The sequence below is a fragment of the Aspergillus costaricaensis genome (genome assembly GCF_003184835.1).
Source record: "Aspergillus costaricaensis CBS 115574 unplaced genomic scaffold BO79scaffold_40, whole genome shotgun sequence".
Taxonomy (NCBI): domain Eukaryota; kingdom Fungi; phylum Ascomycota; class Eurotiomycetes; order Eurotiales; family Aspergillaceae; genus Aspergillus; species Aspergillus costaricensis.
In genome coordinates this window covers 250,395-267,497 of record NW_020291840.1, presented here as the reverse complement: position 1 = coordinate 267,497, position 17,103 = coordinate 250,395, and the positions used below count along the sequence as shown (strand labels likewise).

The 17,103-nt window shown below is 48.1% G+C and overlaps 7 protein-coding genes and 1 non-coding gene across 8 annotated transcripts; 4 read left to right on the top strand and 4 right to left on the bottom strand.

Annotated features, from left to right (window-relative positions):
- Nucleotides 1–1,420: 1,420 nt before the first annotated feature.
- BO79DRAFT_275583 (NAD(P)-dependent alcohol dehydrogenase) lies at nucleotides 1,421–2,732 on the bottom strand (the record flags this gene model as incomplete). Its single annotated transcript, XM_025687689.1, has 3 exons — nucleotides 2,284–2,732; nucleotides 1,792–2,224; nucleotides 1,421–1,703 (listed from the first exon to the last, which is right to left on the bottom strand). The coding sequence occupies exons 1-3, from the start codon at nucleotides 2,564–2,566 to the stop codon at nucleotides 1,421–1,423; spliced, it is 999 nt and encodes a 332-aa protein (XP_025535346.1). The 5' UTR covers nucleotides 2,567–2,732.
- Nucleotides 2,733–4,843: 2,111 nt separating this feature from the next.
- BO79DRAFT_259285 (uncharacterized protein) lies at nucleotides 4,844–5,797 on the top strand (the record flags this gene model as incomplete). Its single annotated transcript, XM_025686357.1, has 4 exons — nucleotides 4,844–4,857; nucleotides 4,905–5,015; nucleotides 5,076–5,326; nucleotides 5,394–5,797. 4 exons carry the CDS (start codon nucleotides 4,844–4,846, stop codon nucleotides 5,795–5,797), a joined length of 780 nt encoding a protein of 259 aa, XP_025535345.1.
- An 823-nt stretch (nucleotides 5,798–6,620) lies between these two features.
- Nucleotides 6,621–7,954, top strand: BO79DRAFT_181064 (uncharacterized protein; the record flags this gene model as incomplete). The annotated part of the gene is made up of 6 exons (XM_025680128.1): nucleotides 6,621–6,710; nucleotides 6,774–6,973; nucleotides 7,044–7,150; nucleotides 7,198–7,547; nucleotides 7,605–7,659; nucleotides 7,716–7,954. The coding sequence occupies 6 exons, from the start codon at nucleotides 6,621–6,623 to the stop codon at nucleotides 7,940–7,942; spliced, it is 1,029 nt and encodes a 342-aa protein (XP_025535344.1). The 3' UTR covers nucleotides 7,943–7,954.
- A 497-nt stretch (nucleotides 7,955–8,451) lies between these two features.
- BO79DRAFT_t236 lies at nucleotides 8,452–8,522 on the bottom strand. The gene has a single exon. It is a non-coding gene; the product is annotated as a tRNA-His (tRNA).
- Nucleotides 8,523–9,208: 686 nt separating this feature from the next.
- BO79DRAFT_232405 (glycoside hydrolase family 16 protein) lies at nucleotides 9,209–10,224 on the top strand (the record flags this gene model as incomplete). The annotated part of the gene is made up of 3 exons (XM_025684231.1): nucleotides 9,209–9,580; nucleotides 9,654–10,135; nucleotides 10,188–10,224. 3 exons carry the CDS (start codon nucleotides 9,209–9,211, stop codon nucleotides 10,222–10,224), a joined length of 891 nt encoding a protein of 296 aa, XP_025535343.1.
- A 476-nt stretch (nucleotides 10,225–10,700) lies between these two features.
- On the bottom strand, nucleotides 10,701–12,905 carry BO79DRAFT_275580 (fungal specific transcription factor domain-containing protein; the record flags this gene model as incomplete). The annotated part of the gene is made up of 7 exons (XM_025687688.1): nucleotides 10,701–10,762; nucleotides 10,818–11,068; nucleotides 11,149–11,438; nucleotides 11,537–11,824; nucleotides 11,894–12,450; nucleotides 12,593–12,687; nucleotides 12,745–12,905. The coding sequence occupies 7 exons, from the start codon at nucleotides 12,903–12,905 to the stop codon at nucleotides 10,701–10,703; spliced, it is 1,704 nt and encodes a 567-aa protein (XP_025535342.1).
- A 557-nt stretch (nucleotides 12,906–13,462) lies between these two features.
- BO79DRAFT_290499 (LPS glycosyltransferase) lies at nucleotides 13,463–14,905 on the top strand (the record flags this gene model as incomplete). The annotated part of the gene is made up of 4 exons (XM_025688895.1): nucleotides 13,463–13,731; nucleotides 13,785–13,928; nucleotides 13,982–14,061; nucleotides 14,110–14,905. Exons 1-4 carry the CDS (start codon nucleotides 13,513–13,515, stop codon nucleotides 14,903–14,905), a joined length of 1,239 nt encoding a protein of 412 aa, XP_025535341.1. The 5' UTR covers nucleotides 13,463–13,512.
- A 296-nt stretch (nucleotides 14,906–15,201) lies between these two features.
- On the bottom strand, nucleotides 15,202–15,782 carry BO79DRAFT_290498 (uncharacterized protein). The gene is made up of 2 exons (XM_025688894.1): nucleotides 15,397–15,782; nucleotides 15,202–15,336 (listed from the first exon to the last, which is right to left on the bottom strand). Exons 1-2 carry the CDS (start codon nucleotides 15,669–15,671, stop codon nucleotides 15,267–15,269), a joined length of 345 nt encoding a protein of 114 aa, XP_025535340.1. The 5' UTR covers nucleotides 15,672–15,782; the 3' UTR covers nucleotides 15,202–15,266.
- Between the last annotated feature and the right edge of the window lie 1,321 nt (nucleotides 15,783–17,103).

Genomic DNA, 17,103 nt, shown 5'->3' with positions numbered 1-17,103 from the left:
GTATTAGTAGATCTATATATTATTAATATAATTTTAATAAATATATATAAATTTATTTATTTAAAATATATCAGATTATAAGATAAATCTTCTAATTATATTTAATCATTTCTAGTAGATATTAGTAACTAGTAATTTTATATATTATTAATATAATTTTAATAAATATATATAAATTTATTTATTTAAAATATATCAGATTATAAGATAAAATTCCTGATTATATCTAATTATTTCTAGTAGATATTAATAAATTTATATTATAAATCTAATATAATTTAAATTATTATTAATATATAAAAATAGAAATGGAATAAATAATACCCGATATATATATAGTAATCTATAACCAAAACTCCCCAGGTTGGGATTTTTTAATCTTAACTAGTAATTACTAGATCTTCTAATAAAATTTAATTAAAATTTTGTATAATATAAGATCTCGCCAGGTTTACCACCTGATGAGACAGTGTATTTTTACAGTTTAATTTTTCTGATAGTCAGTACTAGTAATAACCAGGTCCCATACTGGTAAGAACCAAAAATACGTACGACCTGGCGACCTGGGGACCTAACAACCCGGGCTGGACGCCTCCAGGATCCAGATCCCATGCTTGTTCCTTTTTACCGCGTAATTACTCTCCCATAATTTCTTATACAGGGGTTGATCCTAAAGCTAGCTCTGGATCTAACTAGATATACAGGACATACTTAAGAAATTATAGTGAGACTACGTTTCCCTTCCACCAGCTATGGTAGATATACCCTACCTTGGGTCCAATATCCAGATTCTAGAGGAATCAACTTTCCCTAGACTTTCTTCATTGGGTGTCTCCAGGTAGAATAGGTGCCCGCAACGGGATTCGAACCTGTAGTCCCTAGAATGCCAAGAAGAGGGCCTCCTACCTCCTCTTGACAAACAAGGGCCTTCCTGGTGACGTTCTACCATTACGCCACTGCAGGCAGAGTGACAGGTGAACAGTAGTTCCCAGCCACCCTGACCCACAATCGCTATTTATATGTCACTACATAGCGGCACAGCAAATGGAGATAGGGATATTATTTTATATATCGTTCTAGACCTAACTCATGAAAGGCATTCACTCTTGAATGTGAGAATTATCCTGCTTTATATATATATAATCTTGGGCAGTGATGACGAGTCATGTGACTTGCTGCTAGACGATGGAACGTGATACAACAACATTTGCACTGTTTGTCTTTCGGCTCGGTGATTGTCCGAAGCTGGTGCTAACCTGAGGCATCTAAGTGGGAGGAACCGGATGTGTAGCGGGCATTCCTGATCGGGCATCATCATACGATTAGGACTCTATCTATTTATTCTATCTCAACATTATCATCATCGTGACTAATACTACAGGTTGCAACAATAAAAAAGGAAAAGAGATCGTGATCGTGTCTACTGGCGAACCAGCACACCACGGTATCTCATCTTGCCCTCGCGCAGGGTCTGCATGGCCTCCTCAATACCCTCCTTGTTCAAGGGGAAGGTCATGATAGTGGGGTAGATCTTCTTCCTGGCAGCGAACTCGAGAAGGCTGCGGATGCTCTGGCGGGAAGCAACCAGGGAGCCCTGGATGCGGACACCCCTCCACACGAGGCCGAGCATGGGCACCTTAGCAGGCTCGAAAGCCACAGTCAGAGGGTAGATGCTACCGTGGGTGGCCATCAGGGGAATGAGACTGTTTTCACGTTAGCTATATGCACGAACAAGCTACTATGCAAAGGCAAGAGTGATTGGGGGGTGCGGGGGTGTGGAAGCCAACGTACGAAGGGTAATCAACACCAGCATTGCCGCAAAGCAAGAGGTGCTTGACGGGCTTGAAGCCCTCAGGAACGGCATCACCGGACTTGAAAACGTGGAACTCAGAAGCACCAAAGTCCATAGCTTCCTGACGCTTGGTCTCGGAGCTGGAAAGGACAACGACGTGGCAGCCCATGGCAGCAGCCAGCTTGATAGCAACGTGACCAAGTCCACCAATGCCCATGACGGCGACGCGGTCAGTCGAGCGAATGCCATACTCGCTCAGGACGGTCCAGACAGTAGCACCGGCGCACATGAGAGGAGCGGCATACGCGGAGTCATAACCATCGGGGATGGGGTAGACGCAGTTGGCGTCCCAGACGGCACCGTAGCTGAAGGTTCCGTTGTCGAAGTCGTGGAAACCGTACTGCTTCTGGTTCTCGCAGTACTGATCCCAGCCTAGTTCGAATGGGTTAGCCTGCATAATGATTCATGTGTCATACATGTAGGGGAAGTACCAGTAGCGCAGTTGTCACAGGAAGTGCAGATGCTGTGGGTGTATCCGAATCCAACACGGTCTCCAACCTTCACGGAGGTAACACCGGGGCCAAGAGACTTGACGATTCCAATACCCTCGTGACCGAGCACCTGGTTGGTCTTGAGGTAGTGCTCATCTGTGCCGCAAAGACCAGAGTGGGTGGTCTCAATGAAGACCTCATTGTGTCCAAGGGTGGACGAAGCCTTGTCAGCGACAATGCGGCCCTCGGCAGAGCCACGGAACACGTCGTACGTAACGCTCATGGTTGGTAAGATTTTGAATAATGTGAAGGGTATCTAGAAAAAAGAGAGATGGATGGATCCTTACGAAAAAATTGGCCTACCCAGTCTTTATAAACGCCCAGTCTCTACGATCCTGATCATACATTATTAATAGGGACTGGTCCGAGCAAACCGAAACGGCTTACGGCGTTGCTGCCATTTGAGTAACGTTATCCTGTGGAAACCCAGGGAACAAGTGAAGAAAACTTCACGTCGGCTTCTGTGGAGTGCAATTCAAGGAACGTAACGGCAAGTTTGGTCCACCAGATCCACCTCCCAACCGCAGATTTTCCGAACGAAGTCCGCATGTCGCACACGAGACCGCAAGGACTTTCCTCTCGCGCCTCGCAGAGTTATTTGCATTTATACGTTCTCTAAATCATATCTCTCTGGTTCACCTTGAGTGCCAAGATACCGTTGGCAAAGTAAATGGTAGCTTTTGGTTTGAGATAAGGTTTTTCATGACTCTATTCGAATCGGTCCCGACAACGGGCCGAGAAGAGAAGAATTCGAGAAGGGCTTTTATGGCGCCACGGATCCACTCGCTGCCGTGCCGAGGCTGTTCTATCGCCTTCCCGAGACGTTGTTGTCGATCCCTTATTCCGGCTTTCGAACTCCAGGGTCAAATTTTCACACGTGGTATGATCCAGCAGTTTATTCGCAAAAGTTTGCTACGTAGAATTTGTTGAGCTACTCACGTGGGCCACTAAGGACTCTGCACGTCATAGAGCCATGGGGTCGGTATATTAAGGCCGTTGCCGCTAACGTACACCATTGTGGGAAGTGGAAGCCTCCTGCGTTAACATTTGTCACTCGCCGGGATTAGCTTTTGCGGCCATGCTCTGCCTTCACCCGAGCCTCGTTATCGTTAGTTTGAAATTAGTGAGGCTGTGTGGTCATGGCTTGCATCAGTCATGTTGACAAACGGCCCTACTCACCGCAACTCTGTCGTGAAAGGGATAGCGACTAAGTCTGATCGTCCTTCCAGCAGTGAAAGAAGCTGAGACAATAAATGTAAGGCAGATATTGTCAAGCAATCGTCCACAAGTGTAGCCTCTAAATAGTTTCGTTAGCTACACCAACTACGACGTACAATCTCTAGAGACATGACAAACGTATTCATCACCCGATCATGAATCTTTCTAACAGATGGCGACTGTTCGGTATAGGCATTGGCGCTGCTGTAAAAAAGGCTTGCCCATTAGGTCTAAAACCGTCGATTCGTCACAATTCTGCTCCTGATGCAGTTTCTCGGAGAGATCGCCACGAATGATGTATTGCTAGACATGAACTGACTTGCTTGATGCAATTTGGGATGTGGAGTCCACATCATAGCCTACCTTACAGAGTATGTGCTAATTGCAGGACTAGGCCCACTTGATCGGCTCCGATCATCTTGATAAGATACTTCTCCAATGAATCTGTTTATTCAGAGATCAAAGGTCGTTTCATAAAAAGTTTTATACGATAGACCAAAGCCTGTATACATTTCTAGGATGGTTGTTAAAGATAAATTAGACCTCAGATATACATCATCTCCAGGTACGGGTAATTGATTACTCGTCGACTGTTGAATTACCACTCGTCCTGGTGCGCGTAATCTCTGCTTTTAACCCTGCTCCTCAATTTCCCCTGAACTTCCTTATTCCTGTTTCTTTCTCTCCGCGTCAACCATGGTTCCGACAGCCTACCACGTCGTATCCATATATCTCCATCAGGGTTCGCATACCTGAACTCCAAGCCACCGGATCATACCCGAACCTTATCATTTCCTGGTTGTCTCACCCCCTGCTCTAAGGAAAGCGCGCCGTGCTTCTGACAGCTTTGCTAGTCAATATTGCACCTAGTTACGCCAGCTCAGCCCTATGCCCTTTGTTTGGGTGTAGGATGACATAGTTTATTGATTCCTTGTCTTGCAGCTAATTGACTTGATGGCAGTTCGACGGTCGCCCAGTTTTGTGATTCAGCTTCAAGGACAATAATTTATCATGGTATCCTTCATCGCTATATTCCTCATTATTTCTACGGTAATGATTCAACTAATTTAAACAATGACGTATCATCTACGCTGTTTCCTCTATATAGAGTGTCTCATCTTCATCAATGAAAGCATACGTCTGCGATACTCAATTTGTAGCACATAAAAGCCCTAATGCTTTCCGGGGACAAACTAATAGACATCCAAAAGCTTTAATACTAGATCGATTCTCAATTACATCATGACTAAGCCCGAATACGTTTTCACTCGTGATTTCCATGATGACAACCGGGACGTTTTGCTCAATATATTCGATGTACAATTTGCTAACTGAAATCGCAGCATCAACCTCCAACATTATCTATGGACCGAACTGTTCGGCTACCATATCCACCCTTCCATCCCTACAAGCAACCCAAACTTGAGAATTGCCGACGTTGGCACTGGCACTGGGTAGGTGGTAAAACATGCAGAAAGACAAGATAACTAGCTTACTGCTAACGCTCCAACCAGAATCTGGTTGACAGATCTATCTCGTCGACTTCCGAGCACCGTATCCCTGAATGGCCTTGATATATCTTTCAGCGCTCTCCCCCCAAAAGAATGCCTTCCTTCAAATATGACTCTACACTCATACGACATACTATCCGAAACGCCTAATCACCTCCGTGGTGTCTACGATATTGTTCACGTTCGCAACTTTTCCTTTGTAATAAGGGACTTGGAGGCTGAGAGGGTCATCAGAAACGTTTTACAGCTATTGAGTATGCACCAAATATTAATTCTTGGGCCCCATCCCCAACGTTCTATTGTATACTAATCATCGCACAGAGCCTGGTGGCTACCTTCAATGGGCCGAAATAGATGCCCTTTCGTATCGGATCGAGAAAACCAGCCCAGGCTGCAAAGATGACGCCCTTAAGGAACTCATGCGCTTAGGCAGGGGGGCGGATGATCGTACCACTCCTCATTGGGTTCCCGAGATTCCTTATTTCTTTCAGCAGGCAAAGCTGGAAGAGGTGCAAAGCGACCTCAAAGATGCCCCACCGTATATGGCCGTAGCAAAGCATGAATGCAATCTCATTGTTCCTGAAATGCTCGCCCGCACAACACAGAATTCGGCTCTAAGTGAGAAATTTTCGCGGCTTATACCCGAGGCTGTGGAGGAAACACATGGAGGAGCGTACTGGGCCTTTACTCGGCTTACGGTGGTTGGCAGGAAAGCTAGTGGTTAGCTGGATGGCTTTACATAAACCCCGTCGGATATATGTGGGATTTTGATGTCTATGTACGGTTGAACTGATATAGGACATGACTGCTAGAGTGAAGCGAAAGGAGAAAATCTCATCCACCTTGTTTGATGCCTGGGGAATGCTTAGGGTGTCTCGTATTGTATTCAAACCGAGAGTATGGACTTTAAAGACATCTTTCGCTCGTGAGAAACTGGCAAGGGATATAAAACCGAGCTTCATCCCACCTCTGCCTTCGACCAGAATCTAGAGACTATGGCTTCTAATTAGGTCTCGCAGAGCATTCAAATATACTGAAAAGCCTGTAAATTGCGTCACCACACAAAATACTATCTAATAAGTCGGTCATTATGCGCATAGGTTGCCACACGACTGGTTAATCCATCTGTTAAAGTCTTCTGTCAGTCCTAACATTGTCAAGTAATATGGCCCGGTTGCTGACCGCATTCTTACTGTCTCTCAGATATGTCAGACGAAGCATATAGAGGGCTGCGAAAGCTGCAACAGAGCTGTACGATTCAATGCTTTTTTCATAACATTTCTTCAGCCGTCTTGGGTTTTCGAATGTGGGGATACAGTAGAAAGATTAAAGGTCATGATATGACATCCAATGAGAAATTTTCTGGTTGTATCTAGAGTTGAGGCTAAGTAGATAAGATAATATGGCGTGACTGGCCCGCCATAATCGAGCTTCGATCACGCCAGTACACTAGCTCAGTGCTCACCTTACCCCACCTCACCTCCCCATGCGTATCCATATCCCCAACAATCAAGACTTAATTTCCATCAGCCACTTCTAATATAAGTCATGCCTACTTCCATCGAAACTACCGTCAGCACGCAGACTAAGATTCGCCCTACCGTCCGGCTCGCGGCTGTTGACGGGGATGCCGAAAAGGTCTGTTACGACCCCGCTATCCGTGCTTATATCCATGCATTCAGCTCACCACGCTTGCTACAGCATCCCGATTGGCTGGTCGAGCTGCACACAAAGGGTTGGACGGTTGTCCGCGGTGCCCTACCAAGGGACCGAGCACTAGCCTACGCCGACAAGGCCTACGAATGGCTTGAAAGCTGGAACCTGGGGTTCGACCGCAAGGACCCGTCGACCCGCAAGGCAGCGAACCTTCCCTGGCACACTCACGGGGGGCTTTACAGCAGGTTTGTCCCCATTATTTGCTATCGTGCACTGTAATAGGCAGCGGCAGCAGTAACACTGCCGCAAGCATAGGTACGGCGTCGGCCACGAGCAGTTCGTGTGGGATTTGAAGTCAGAGCCGGGGCTTGTGGAGAAGTGGGAGCAGATCTGGGGCACCCGCGAGCTACTAGTCTCGTTTGGTAAGACCTCCCTTCTTTTCTGAAGATACTTAGTACTAACTGCTCAGACGGTGTGAACCTTTCCTTACCCCAAAGGGAACGCCCCAAGACAGATCCTGTTTTCGCGCCGTGGGCGCATGTTGACCAGTCCCCCTTCAACAACAAGTTTGACACCGTCCAGGGAATTGTGAATCTGCTCCCCAATGGGCCCGACGATGGCGGGCTGATGGTGTTTGAAGGGTCAAGCTCTTGCTACACTGAGCTGTGGCGACACTTTGACCACAAGAAGGGTGAAAAAGGGTGGAGCACGTGGGCATACCAGAGTGTTGACGAGGAGATGTGCCAGTGGCTTGAGGCTAGGGGATGCAAATGGACCAAGGTGTGCGTAGAGCCTGGCGATCTGCTACTCTGGGACTCGGTGCGTGCTGCTGTCTCTAATATATTTTGAGTTTGTAGTTGGCTAACAGCTCACTAGCGCACGATCCATTACGGCGCTGCTCCTTGTTCTGTCAATGACCGCTTCGCTGCCTGTATGCCCAACTCTTCATCTCATTATAGTATAAAAATACTAACTATCTAAACTAAGATGTCTGCTACAAGCCAGCCGCCGCCATCTCAGAGGAGGCGAAAAAGGTGCGCCTGCAGGCCTTCGAAGCGAGGCAGAATACAACACATGATCCGGCCGATTTTCGAGTCAGGGAGTACCTGCCACCGGCAGATCATCCTACCTACGAAGCGACCATCAAGAGGCCGTTACAAAGCCCGGTGCTTTCGAAGCGGGCGAGGGAACTGATTGGGCTGGAACTATACTGAAGGGTTTCACAGGACCAGAGGCTGTTTTGGTTAGTGAGTCATAGCTGTTACTTTCATATAGACTGCAATCGAATGCACATGCATTCGTCATGTACGACGGTCACATATCAGATACTTGGGAAGAGTAGATGACCGATATAAGGGACAGCTGCTGCTCAACGTGCAGCATAACAGGTAAAGAATTGGACATTATTCATTCCCCGGGTAGTTACCCTGGACTGCAGAATAGTATCCCAAAAATATCTGTAGATATTCAGCATGAAATTCAATATCTAGAAAGCAGTAGACAAAGGTATGAATAAAAACCGTCATTCGAGATATCATGAATTTATATTGGCTTTTCCATTTTCTCTTTCTTGAAGTTTGTCTTCTCCGCTACAAGAACTTGTGGCAGCGGCAAAATTTGAACCTATACTCTGTATAGATATAGATGGGGGCTCCTATTACAAGACATCTCTTCAAATTTAGCTAGGAATAGACAACACTCGCCAAAAAAAAGTTATTCGTATTGGCGCTGCCCGGAATCGAACCGGGGCTGGCACGGCCACAACGTGACGTCATACCACTAGACCACAGCACCTGTTGTTGTGAAAGTCGTTTCCCAAAAATGATTTATGTGGGGCAAAATGGTTATAGAGGTGGGTTGGTTATTGGGCCGAGGTTGAGGTGATCTTCAGTAGACCAGTGTTCAAGTTACATGCTAACATGGGCTGGAGCGGCCGCTTTTGCATTGGATCGCTGTCTTATGTTTGGCTTCATTAACTCCATTCGTGGTTCGCTCACTTTAAGTTCTTAAGGACTTTACGACTGGATTTTAGGAACATATAACATTCTGACTAATCGGAAATTAATATTTTTCTCGGGCTGTTATTCGCCAAATTTAAATCAATCCCCACAACGCCATGACAAAGCGGGATAATCTAGCCCGTTTTGTGCTTCATAGTGTCCACCACAATGACCTGACTACACTTGGATCTGAAAGCACTAAAAGCAACCCACAAGCTGCATCTCGAGAATCATGATTGAATGAGATTTATTGGGAGGCTGGGAGCAGGACATTGAAGCTGTGGTGTTGTTGCATCAATTTGGCGAGATTATACGGAGTACTAAAGCACCATGTTACTGGGGAATATATATTTTACAATCGGCCATGAGTATAGCACAACATATAACTTCCTCTTCGTCAGGAATTCAACAAGAAACTTACAAAGTATCGATACTAGTCCCTCAAAGATCAATTTCAATAGGGGCTCACCGCTTCCTAAAATGTCACCATTACTGAAATATACCACTACGCTTCTTTCCACACTCCCCTATACCCTTGCACAGACCTACACCAACTGCAACCCTCTAGAAAAGACCTGCTCGTCCGACACAGGCTCAACGCAAAGCACACTACACTACAACTTCGTCGAGAGCTCATCAACACTCGCAGAATGGACGACTCTCTCAGGCAACCCAACTATCAGCTCCGAGGGCGTCGAACTCACAATCAACAAGCAGGGTGATGCACCCAAAATCGAAACGCCATATTACATCTTCTTCGGTGAGATCAGCATCGTTATGAAAGCTTCCGCCGGCACGGGCATAATCAGCAGTATCGTTCTAGAGTCAGATGATCTCGACGAAGTCGACTGGGTAAACACCACCACCACCACACATTGTACCCAGGACACCCTCAGCTAAATGAATACCTTCTCCTGCGAATCAGGAAGTCCTAGGAAGCTACACAACCAAACTCCAAACCGACTACTTCGGCAAAGGCGACTCCTCCACCTCCAACCGCTGGACCTGGGAGCCCATCGACGACCCTCAATCTACCTTTCACAACTACACCCTAACTTGGACCCCTGCGGCCCTGACGTGGAGCATCGACGGCACGGCCACGCGCACACTTTCCTACTCCGACGCCGCGAACGGAACCCGCTACCCGCAGACACCCATGCAGGTCAGAATTGGGATCTGGGCTGGTGGCGATCCGGATAATAACCAGGGGACGATTGATTGGGCGGGTGGGGAGACTGATTACTCTCAGGCGCCGTTTACTATGGTTGTGAGAAGTGTGGATATCGTTAATTATTATCCGGCGGAGAGCTATACGTATAGTGACAAGAGTGGCGACTTTGAGAGTATTGTGATGCAGGGGGGAAAGGTGTCGAGTCTGCCGGCTTCTGCTGATGCCTCTGGCTCCGGGTCCGGATCTACTACAACGGCGGGTGTTGCGCCTGCGACTGCTTCGATTCAGTGGGCTGGAGCGTCGAGGCCGGGTTGCGCCCAGTTAAACGTCCCGGTGCTGGGATTTTCGGTGTCGATTTGGGGCTTGTGCATATTATTTCTTGCCCCGAGGGTTCTGGCAATATAAAGGTAATAGCAGCCTTGATACGGAGCTTTACCGCGCCTGGTATACCTGGACGAGATATGATGTCATGAATAGCTGGTAGATGATAGATGAGGAACTTGCAAAGGACTGGTCATAGCTGTACTATATAAAATGTGGTGATGGAAGTCTCGCTCTGCTTCACGAGTGCTAATATTTGCATCATAACTCCAAGTTTATGGAACTAAGCAGGAGTTTTGCACAGCACATTATATAATTTCTTGAATCTACAGGAGTCCAGGATATTCTCCAGCGCTCATCGGCACCGTATCCCCTGGAAATCCATCATTGCCTGTCGGGCGGCCAGCTCAACAAGTCTTGTTATAGTTTTGTCTGTGATGGACGGTGTGGATTCTTATACATTTTCACACTATACATCAGTCAAGAACCTCTTTCCATCACGGGAATCATGGCAGGGTGTAGCTCATGAACATAAGCCACACCTGATATATCATAGAAATGTAGATGAGTAATAATAAGCGTAGTTCCTAGTCATACTTGCTTGTCGAGCTGCAGTTGCCCTATCGACAGCACACCGAGCAAGCCGCTTCAGCTCAAGGATAAACTCCTGCGCAAAGGTGATCTTCCCAACGTAGCATACAGGGTCCCTTGCTCTCTTCTTAGCAGCAATGAGATCCGAAATTAGACCCATGAGGTTCATGTCTTCATTGGTTTCGGGATGAAGGGGGTGTGAGAGGACATTGCAAAATAGATTTATGGCGGTTTGGATGAAGTAGGTTAGACAGAAACTGGTATTGGATGTTAGCATACCAATTGGCGTGGGACATTCGGCCAAAGGCGGGAGACTAAATGACAGGGGAAAACACACAGAAGGTTCTGCGGACCCAGCTCCACACGGTGGAAGACAAATGTCCGGAGAAAGGCTCGACTCGCGGTCACGGAGATCGCAAGGCTCGAAGAAGTATTTTGAGTATCTTGATTCCCGATCCACGAGGCGCACCTGCTGCTGGCTTGGTGAATCATAAGCAAGCAATGGTGGTATTGCAAATGAAAGACCGAGAACCGCATATCGGTGTTTTGAAGCACCAGGTCATGTTCAGCGGGTATCAGCGTGGGTCGATTTGGTAGCGGTAAGCTATCCTTCCACTTCTCCAAGTCCTGATCTAGGTTCCGGATTGTTCGGAAGAGATCTGTATTAGGGCCTCAAGGGAGTATAGCCCGCGGTAAATGCAAGACTGGATGCGCGCCAGGCAGACGTATGCGTCAAGGTAAGCATTTGTGGTGCTTGCAGGGTCATTGGAGTTTTCGAAGAGGGAAGGCGCTGGATCACATATAGAGTCTTCGAGTCGTGGGGGAAGGCCAGTTAGCAGGGTCAAGCCTTTGTCACAAACGTAGGCTATGCGGAATAAACGTCGTGCGTGGATATTGACGGCTAGAGGGGTAGCTCCCGCATGATCAGGAGATAAATTCAGCCTTAGTTGGTATATTAACCGGGCCACCGTTGTCAGTAGGTGATCGATGGTTGAAAAGTCTGCTGCAAGCCCCTGGCAACACAAAGACTGGGGGTTTGGAGTTAATCTCCGTTGGACATTATGTTAGAAAGGTCGACTCACAAGCATGAGAACAGCCTGCAGCCCATCCAGTGTTGCAGCTCCCTTGATAATTTCTGGCACAAGGCGATATGCCTCACGAGCATATCTAACGCTTGACTCCAGCGCACCGTCCTCGTCCCCATGCACCACAGATAACGCAAGCGAGTGAAAAGCAAATATCGCGGCCCTGGCGCAGCTCAAACAAGGCGATCCTGTTGATATCTGTCCATAATATGCTGCTTGAATAGTGTGAGTTACCAGCGAGGGGTCAAGGATGGGGAAGAAAAGGCTGAATTCAGAAGCTTGATACTTCTGGATCTCTACGTATAAGTGGTTCTGGTCAGGCAGTGGAGACGGTGGATCAGCAGAGTCTAGCCACCTGGGAGCCTCGGAGATTGGATAATGAGCGACTGTAAGCTCTCTCCCAGTACATGCGGTTATCCATTGCAAGCCGCTTGCCGAGAAGATGGGCGTGCCATCGAACGTGCATACATTCCCCCAGTGGCGGCCCGCAAACGGGTCATTGTAGCCAACGGCCGGAGTCCACGCCGTGATTGTAGGATTTGCGCTTGCGAGGCCTCATTTAGATGAAATTACTCAGCAAGTAAAGAAGTGGTTTATTAAGGGCAATACATACACTTAAGTCTGCTACTTTGTTGCTTTATACTGGCGAAGACAACAGGGTTAGTCTAATTCGACTTGGGCGCTAATATTGCCCACCTTGAAGAGCCCCCGGGGCTAGATCTGGAAAAGGTACATTGTAGATCATGACAGGCGCACCAGTCACACTTTGGTGTTGCCCGATCACAGGCGATCTAAAATAGTTCTGTGGTTAGATTGTATGTGTCTAGGTCCAGGGTGGGTGTTCTCACCTTCCTAACATGGCAAACATCGCACGCCCGGTTTGGACGGCCTCGTCGCCTCTGCACCGGCGCAACCCGGAGTATCCCTGCCTGACCCGAGGACATGAGCTCATTGATGTTTTCATGAATATGAGAAAAAGATTAAGGGTCTTCGAGGTGGAACCGAGCATGAAGCTTGGACCAGCGAGGTGCGCGATATGCCACGTGACGCTGTGGCCGGACGCACAATGGTCTGGCACGTGACAGGCTTCATGATTGTCCTAGGGCAAGATATGAACACCCAAGTCTCAATAAAATTGTTTCCAAATGGTAATACTTAGCAATTTGCGCAATGAAGTTATTTAGGGGGATCCAATACCAACAATCACACAGGCTGTTGCCATGCCTGTAGAGGAAATAGTCTGGGACATGTGAAAAAGCATGCGAGGCTGAGGCCTCTGGTTCTCCTCTTTCTTTGCCCGCCATTTCCTTCAATGGTTCACAATGGTGTCAGCATGATTCCCCGCTTGGAACATTTGGATGTGATCATTCGATGCTTGGGGTGCGTAATGTATGCTTAGCGGTGGGTTTCGGCGAATGAAATCGCCCCATTAAGCGCCGGTCATGCAAGTCCATCACGATAGGCTTCCGGCTATCAGTTCATCCCCACCAGCTTGCAGGCTTCACAGTTTAGCGATAAAAGTATGAAAGGAACTCCTCGGTCGGAATCATTGATTTTGGGGGTCGCCTTCTTCCTCTTCCTCCCTCTCTTCCGGCCATGTCCTTAGACGGCTCACCATGGGCGCGCTGAAATTGAACCTGCCCAGCTCTCCTTCAATCCAAGTATTCAAAAGGAATCGGCAAAGGAAATTGCTCTATGCGGGGTTATCGCTTGTGTTTATCCTCGTGTTGTGGGGTACATTATTGATAAGTTCTGGTGAACGGTATGCTGGGTTGCAGGGGCTGCGTTCAGCAGACGGATTAAATTTGGCAACAATCACAAATGAAACATTAGGGGTGAGCTCTCATCCCAGACAATACAGTATATCCGAGTTCTAATCGAGACGTAGTTCGAAAGGATTTTCTGTATCAACCTCCCCAGTCGACCCGATAAACGGGATGCAATCACACTAGGCTCATCAGTCACGCAGTTCCGCGTGGACTGGATTGATGGCGTATCCTCTGAAGATATGAGCCCGAAGGCCTATCCTCCAGTAAGATTCATTTGGCCACTGTGTCTCATATTATCTACTAAGGCTCTCTCCAGCGGTACGACGAACCCGATAGACCTCGCATGCTAGCCGGTGAAATCGGCAGCTGGCGAGCCCACCTGAACGCGATGCAACGGTAATCACATCTCCACCAAAAGTCAGACACAAAACTGACTTCAATTAGCATCGTCTCAGAGCGCATAACTAGTGCCCTAATACTCGAAGACGATGTCGACTGGGACGTGACTCTCAAGAACCAACTCCAAGAATTTGCGCTCGGAACCCTAGCCCTCCAAGCCGAACACCATCCCAAGACCACGCCCTACGGGGACGACTGGGACATCCTCTGGCTCGGCCACTGCGGAACAAAATGCCAAAAGAAAACCCCTTTCTACATACTAAAGAATGACCCAACATCTATCCCCGTCTACGGCCTCCCACAATACTGGGCCGGCCCAGCCGTCCACGAACTTGTCGACAACATCAAACACAACCGCATTATCTGCAAAACCTCCTTGGCAGTCTGCTCCAGCGCATATGCGGTATCATTTAACGCAGCACAGAAGATACTTGCAGCGTTGTCTGTTTTACCCGATGATGAGAGCATGCCGCCTGGTCAGAGTGTCGTGTACGATGTCATGTTGGGGAGATTATGCGAGACCGGATACTTGAGGTGTATTTCGTCACATCCTTCGCTTTTCGGTAACTGGAAGGGCGCGGGCCTACCCTCGAAGGGGTCGGATATCCAGTATAAGTATGATGGACCGAGGGAGCAGAAGACGTTCGAGGGGGCGAGTTTCCAGGGGTTGGTTTATAGTACTATGTTTAATTTGGGGACTTTGCTGGATGGGGGAAGGGTGGTGGTGTCCAATGTTAACGATGTAATGAAGCCGAAGTTGGATCTTAGGAAGGTGAGGAGGATTGAGGGGGGGTTGCATGTGTTGGATTATGAGGAGATGGTGTTGAGTAGTGTAGGATAGATCATTGACATCTTTCAGAATGTTCCTTGGCCATACGTAGTATATAAACTCTGCTAGAAAGATAGAGGCACTATTTACTTGTTGTGGTAATATTTATTTGCTGCATGTGAAATAGGACAAACAATAATAGCGGTCATTGGTTCTTCTTAACCATAATGCATGCTCTTGCATCCCTGAACATGCCATCTGTATTCCCGTGACGATAAGTGATATATACCAGCATGTGTCGCAGGTCTCAATGCTACATGCATACGACATCTCCCCCCTCATTTACGTCCATAACCGCACCAGAATTTCTCATTTCTCAATGAGTACGTATCATTATGATATCACGACCATGGTATATACACAAAAACTTCAATCATATCCAACATGACTTAATGCAATATATCACTTCGCTCGAATGGTTGCACGATCGATCATCTGCGGAACTAATCGATAACAGTCAGTTGAATCCTTTCAAAAGGAGATCATAGAGCATCATCGCGTACCTCGAGTTGTAGTCCGTCAGGGCTTTAGAAACGGCCGGGACCTCCGTGAGGGCCACCGGGACCACCGGGGCCGCCAGGACCGCCGTGGGGACCACCAGGGCCGCCGTGGCCGCCGCCGTGAGGGCCTCCGTGGCCACCAGGACCTTCATGAGGACCACCGAATCCTCCAGGGCCGCCGGGACCGCCGGGACCGCCATGAGGACCACCAGGGCCACCGCCGTGAGGGCCGCCAGGACCTCCAGGACCGCCCTGAGGACCGCCGTGGGGGCCTTCATGGCCGCCAGGGCCGTGCTGGTTCTCGTGGTGGTGGTGGAAAAGACCCATGTTGATTGTTTGTAGGAAGAAAGGTTTGAGGTGTTTGTTTGATGAAAGTGCGTGGCTTGTAGATGTTGTTAAGAATGAGTGAGGGTCTGCGAGAGATCGTGGGGGATCTTATACTCGTGGCCCCCTGGGAGGCGCCATTAGGGATGTGGAGACCACATAGGGTCTGCGATCCAGCGAAGAGGAATAAGAGATAATTTTGGAAGCAAATGACGCTCATGGAGGGGTCTTTTCCCCAGTTCGGATATTGCATCTGACGACATAGCCTTCGAAGGAAACGATGTTGCCTGTGGCCGATGTGGATTTATCGCCGAGCTAATCGGACTATGACGCTAGTGAACCTTCAATACATCGCCCTATTCGCCTGCGATGCTATAGTACCATGGGTTAAGCCAGGAGCAGCATGGCTCAGATCTCGTCGTCGCCCCGTAAGGGGGCAATGGGGAAGATCCCGATCCAGAGATGATGGGCATCATGAAACTTTGATGACATGGCCGTACGCGTTCACTGCATTACGATGCGAGTCACGCAAGACACATTCGAGGTTTTGTGAAGTCTGGACAAATGTTCACTACAAAGCCCTATGGTCACGGTGAGCTTGGTTGCCACAAGTGGATGAAAAAGCGTACGTACTTCGACCCACTCCTGCTCAGCACAGGGCTGGCTAGTGCCCTCAATAGGAGGCGCCAAGCGGGGGCATACGAAAATCATGGCCTCAGCCACAGCGCTGAGAGAGCCGTGGCTCGCTTCATTGAGTCATAATGATCGTTATGGGTTGATCAGCGGCCTGGGGAAGTCTCGCTGAATTGTTGTTGTGGCTGATATCCGATTCAGATGCACGCGGTCGAGATGATTCGGCCTGGCCTTCCGATTTCGGCATGAACCGGCCCGGGTCTGGATGACTCAGCGGGATTGGGCGCCATTGCCAAGCCACACTAAGACTTTGCCAAGCGTTGGCATTTTCCTACCGGCAAACAATGCAAACACCCCTCGCTGTTCTGCTTTCTTGTGAACAGAACATAACTCAATTGTTACGAGGGGTAGATGTTAGATCGATTTATCGATCTTCGACTAAGGGATGAAGAAAGCACAATATTGGTCTCGTATGTAGCCCGGTTAGGAAGGAATTTGTTTGATATCGGTCCTTCCTATATCCGACACCATGGCTGCCGTGTTACTTTCGGCAAGTGGCCACTAGCTAGTCCTCAAGAGCACACTTCTACATCTTGAAGTTACTTTCATAAGACATCGCCTGAACATCTCTTGAAGACAAACAATTTGATCCACGGAGAAAGAAGATTCATTCGGAAACGGATGTTCATTCTAATTGACTCACATTGACAACAGCCCCGCCAAACCAAGCTTCATTACTAATGGAAAGCCAGT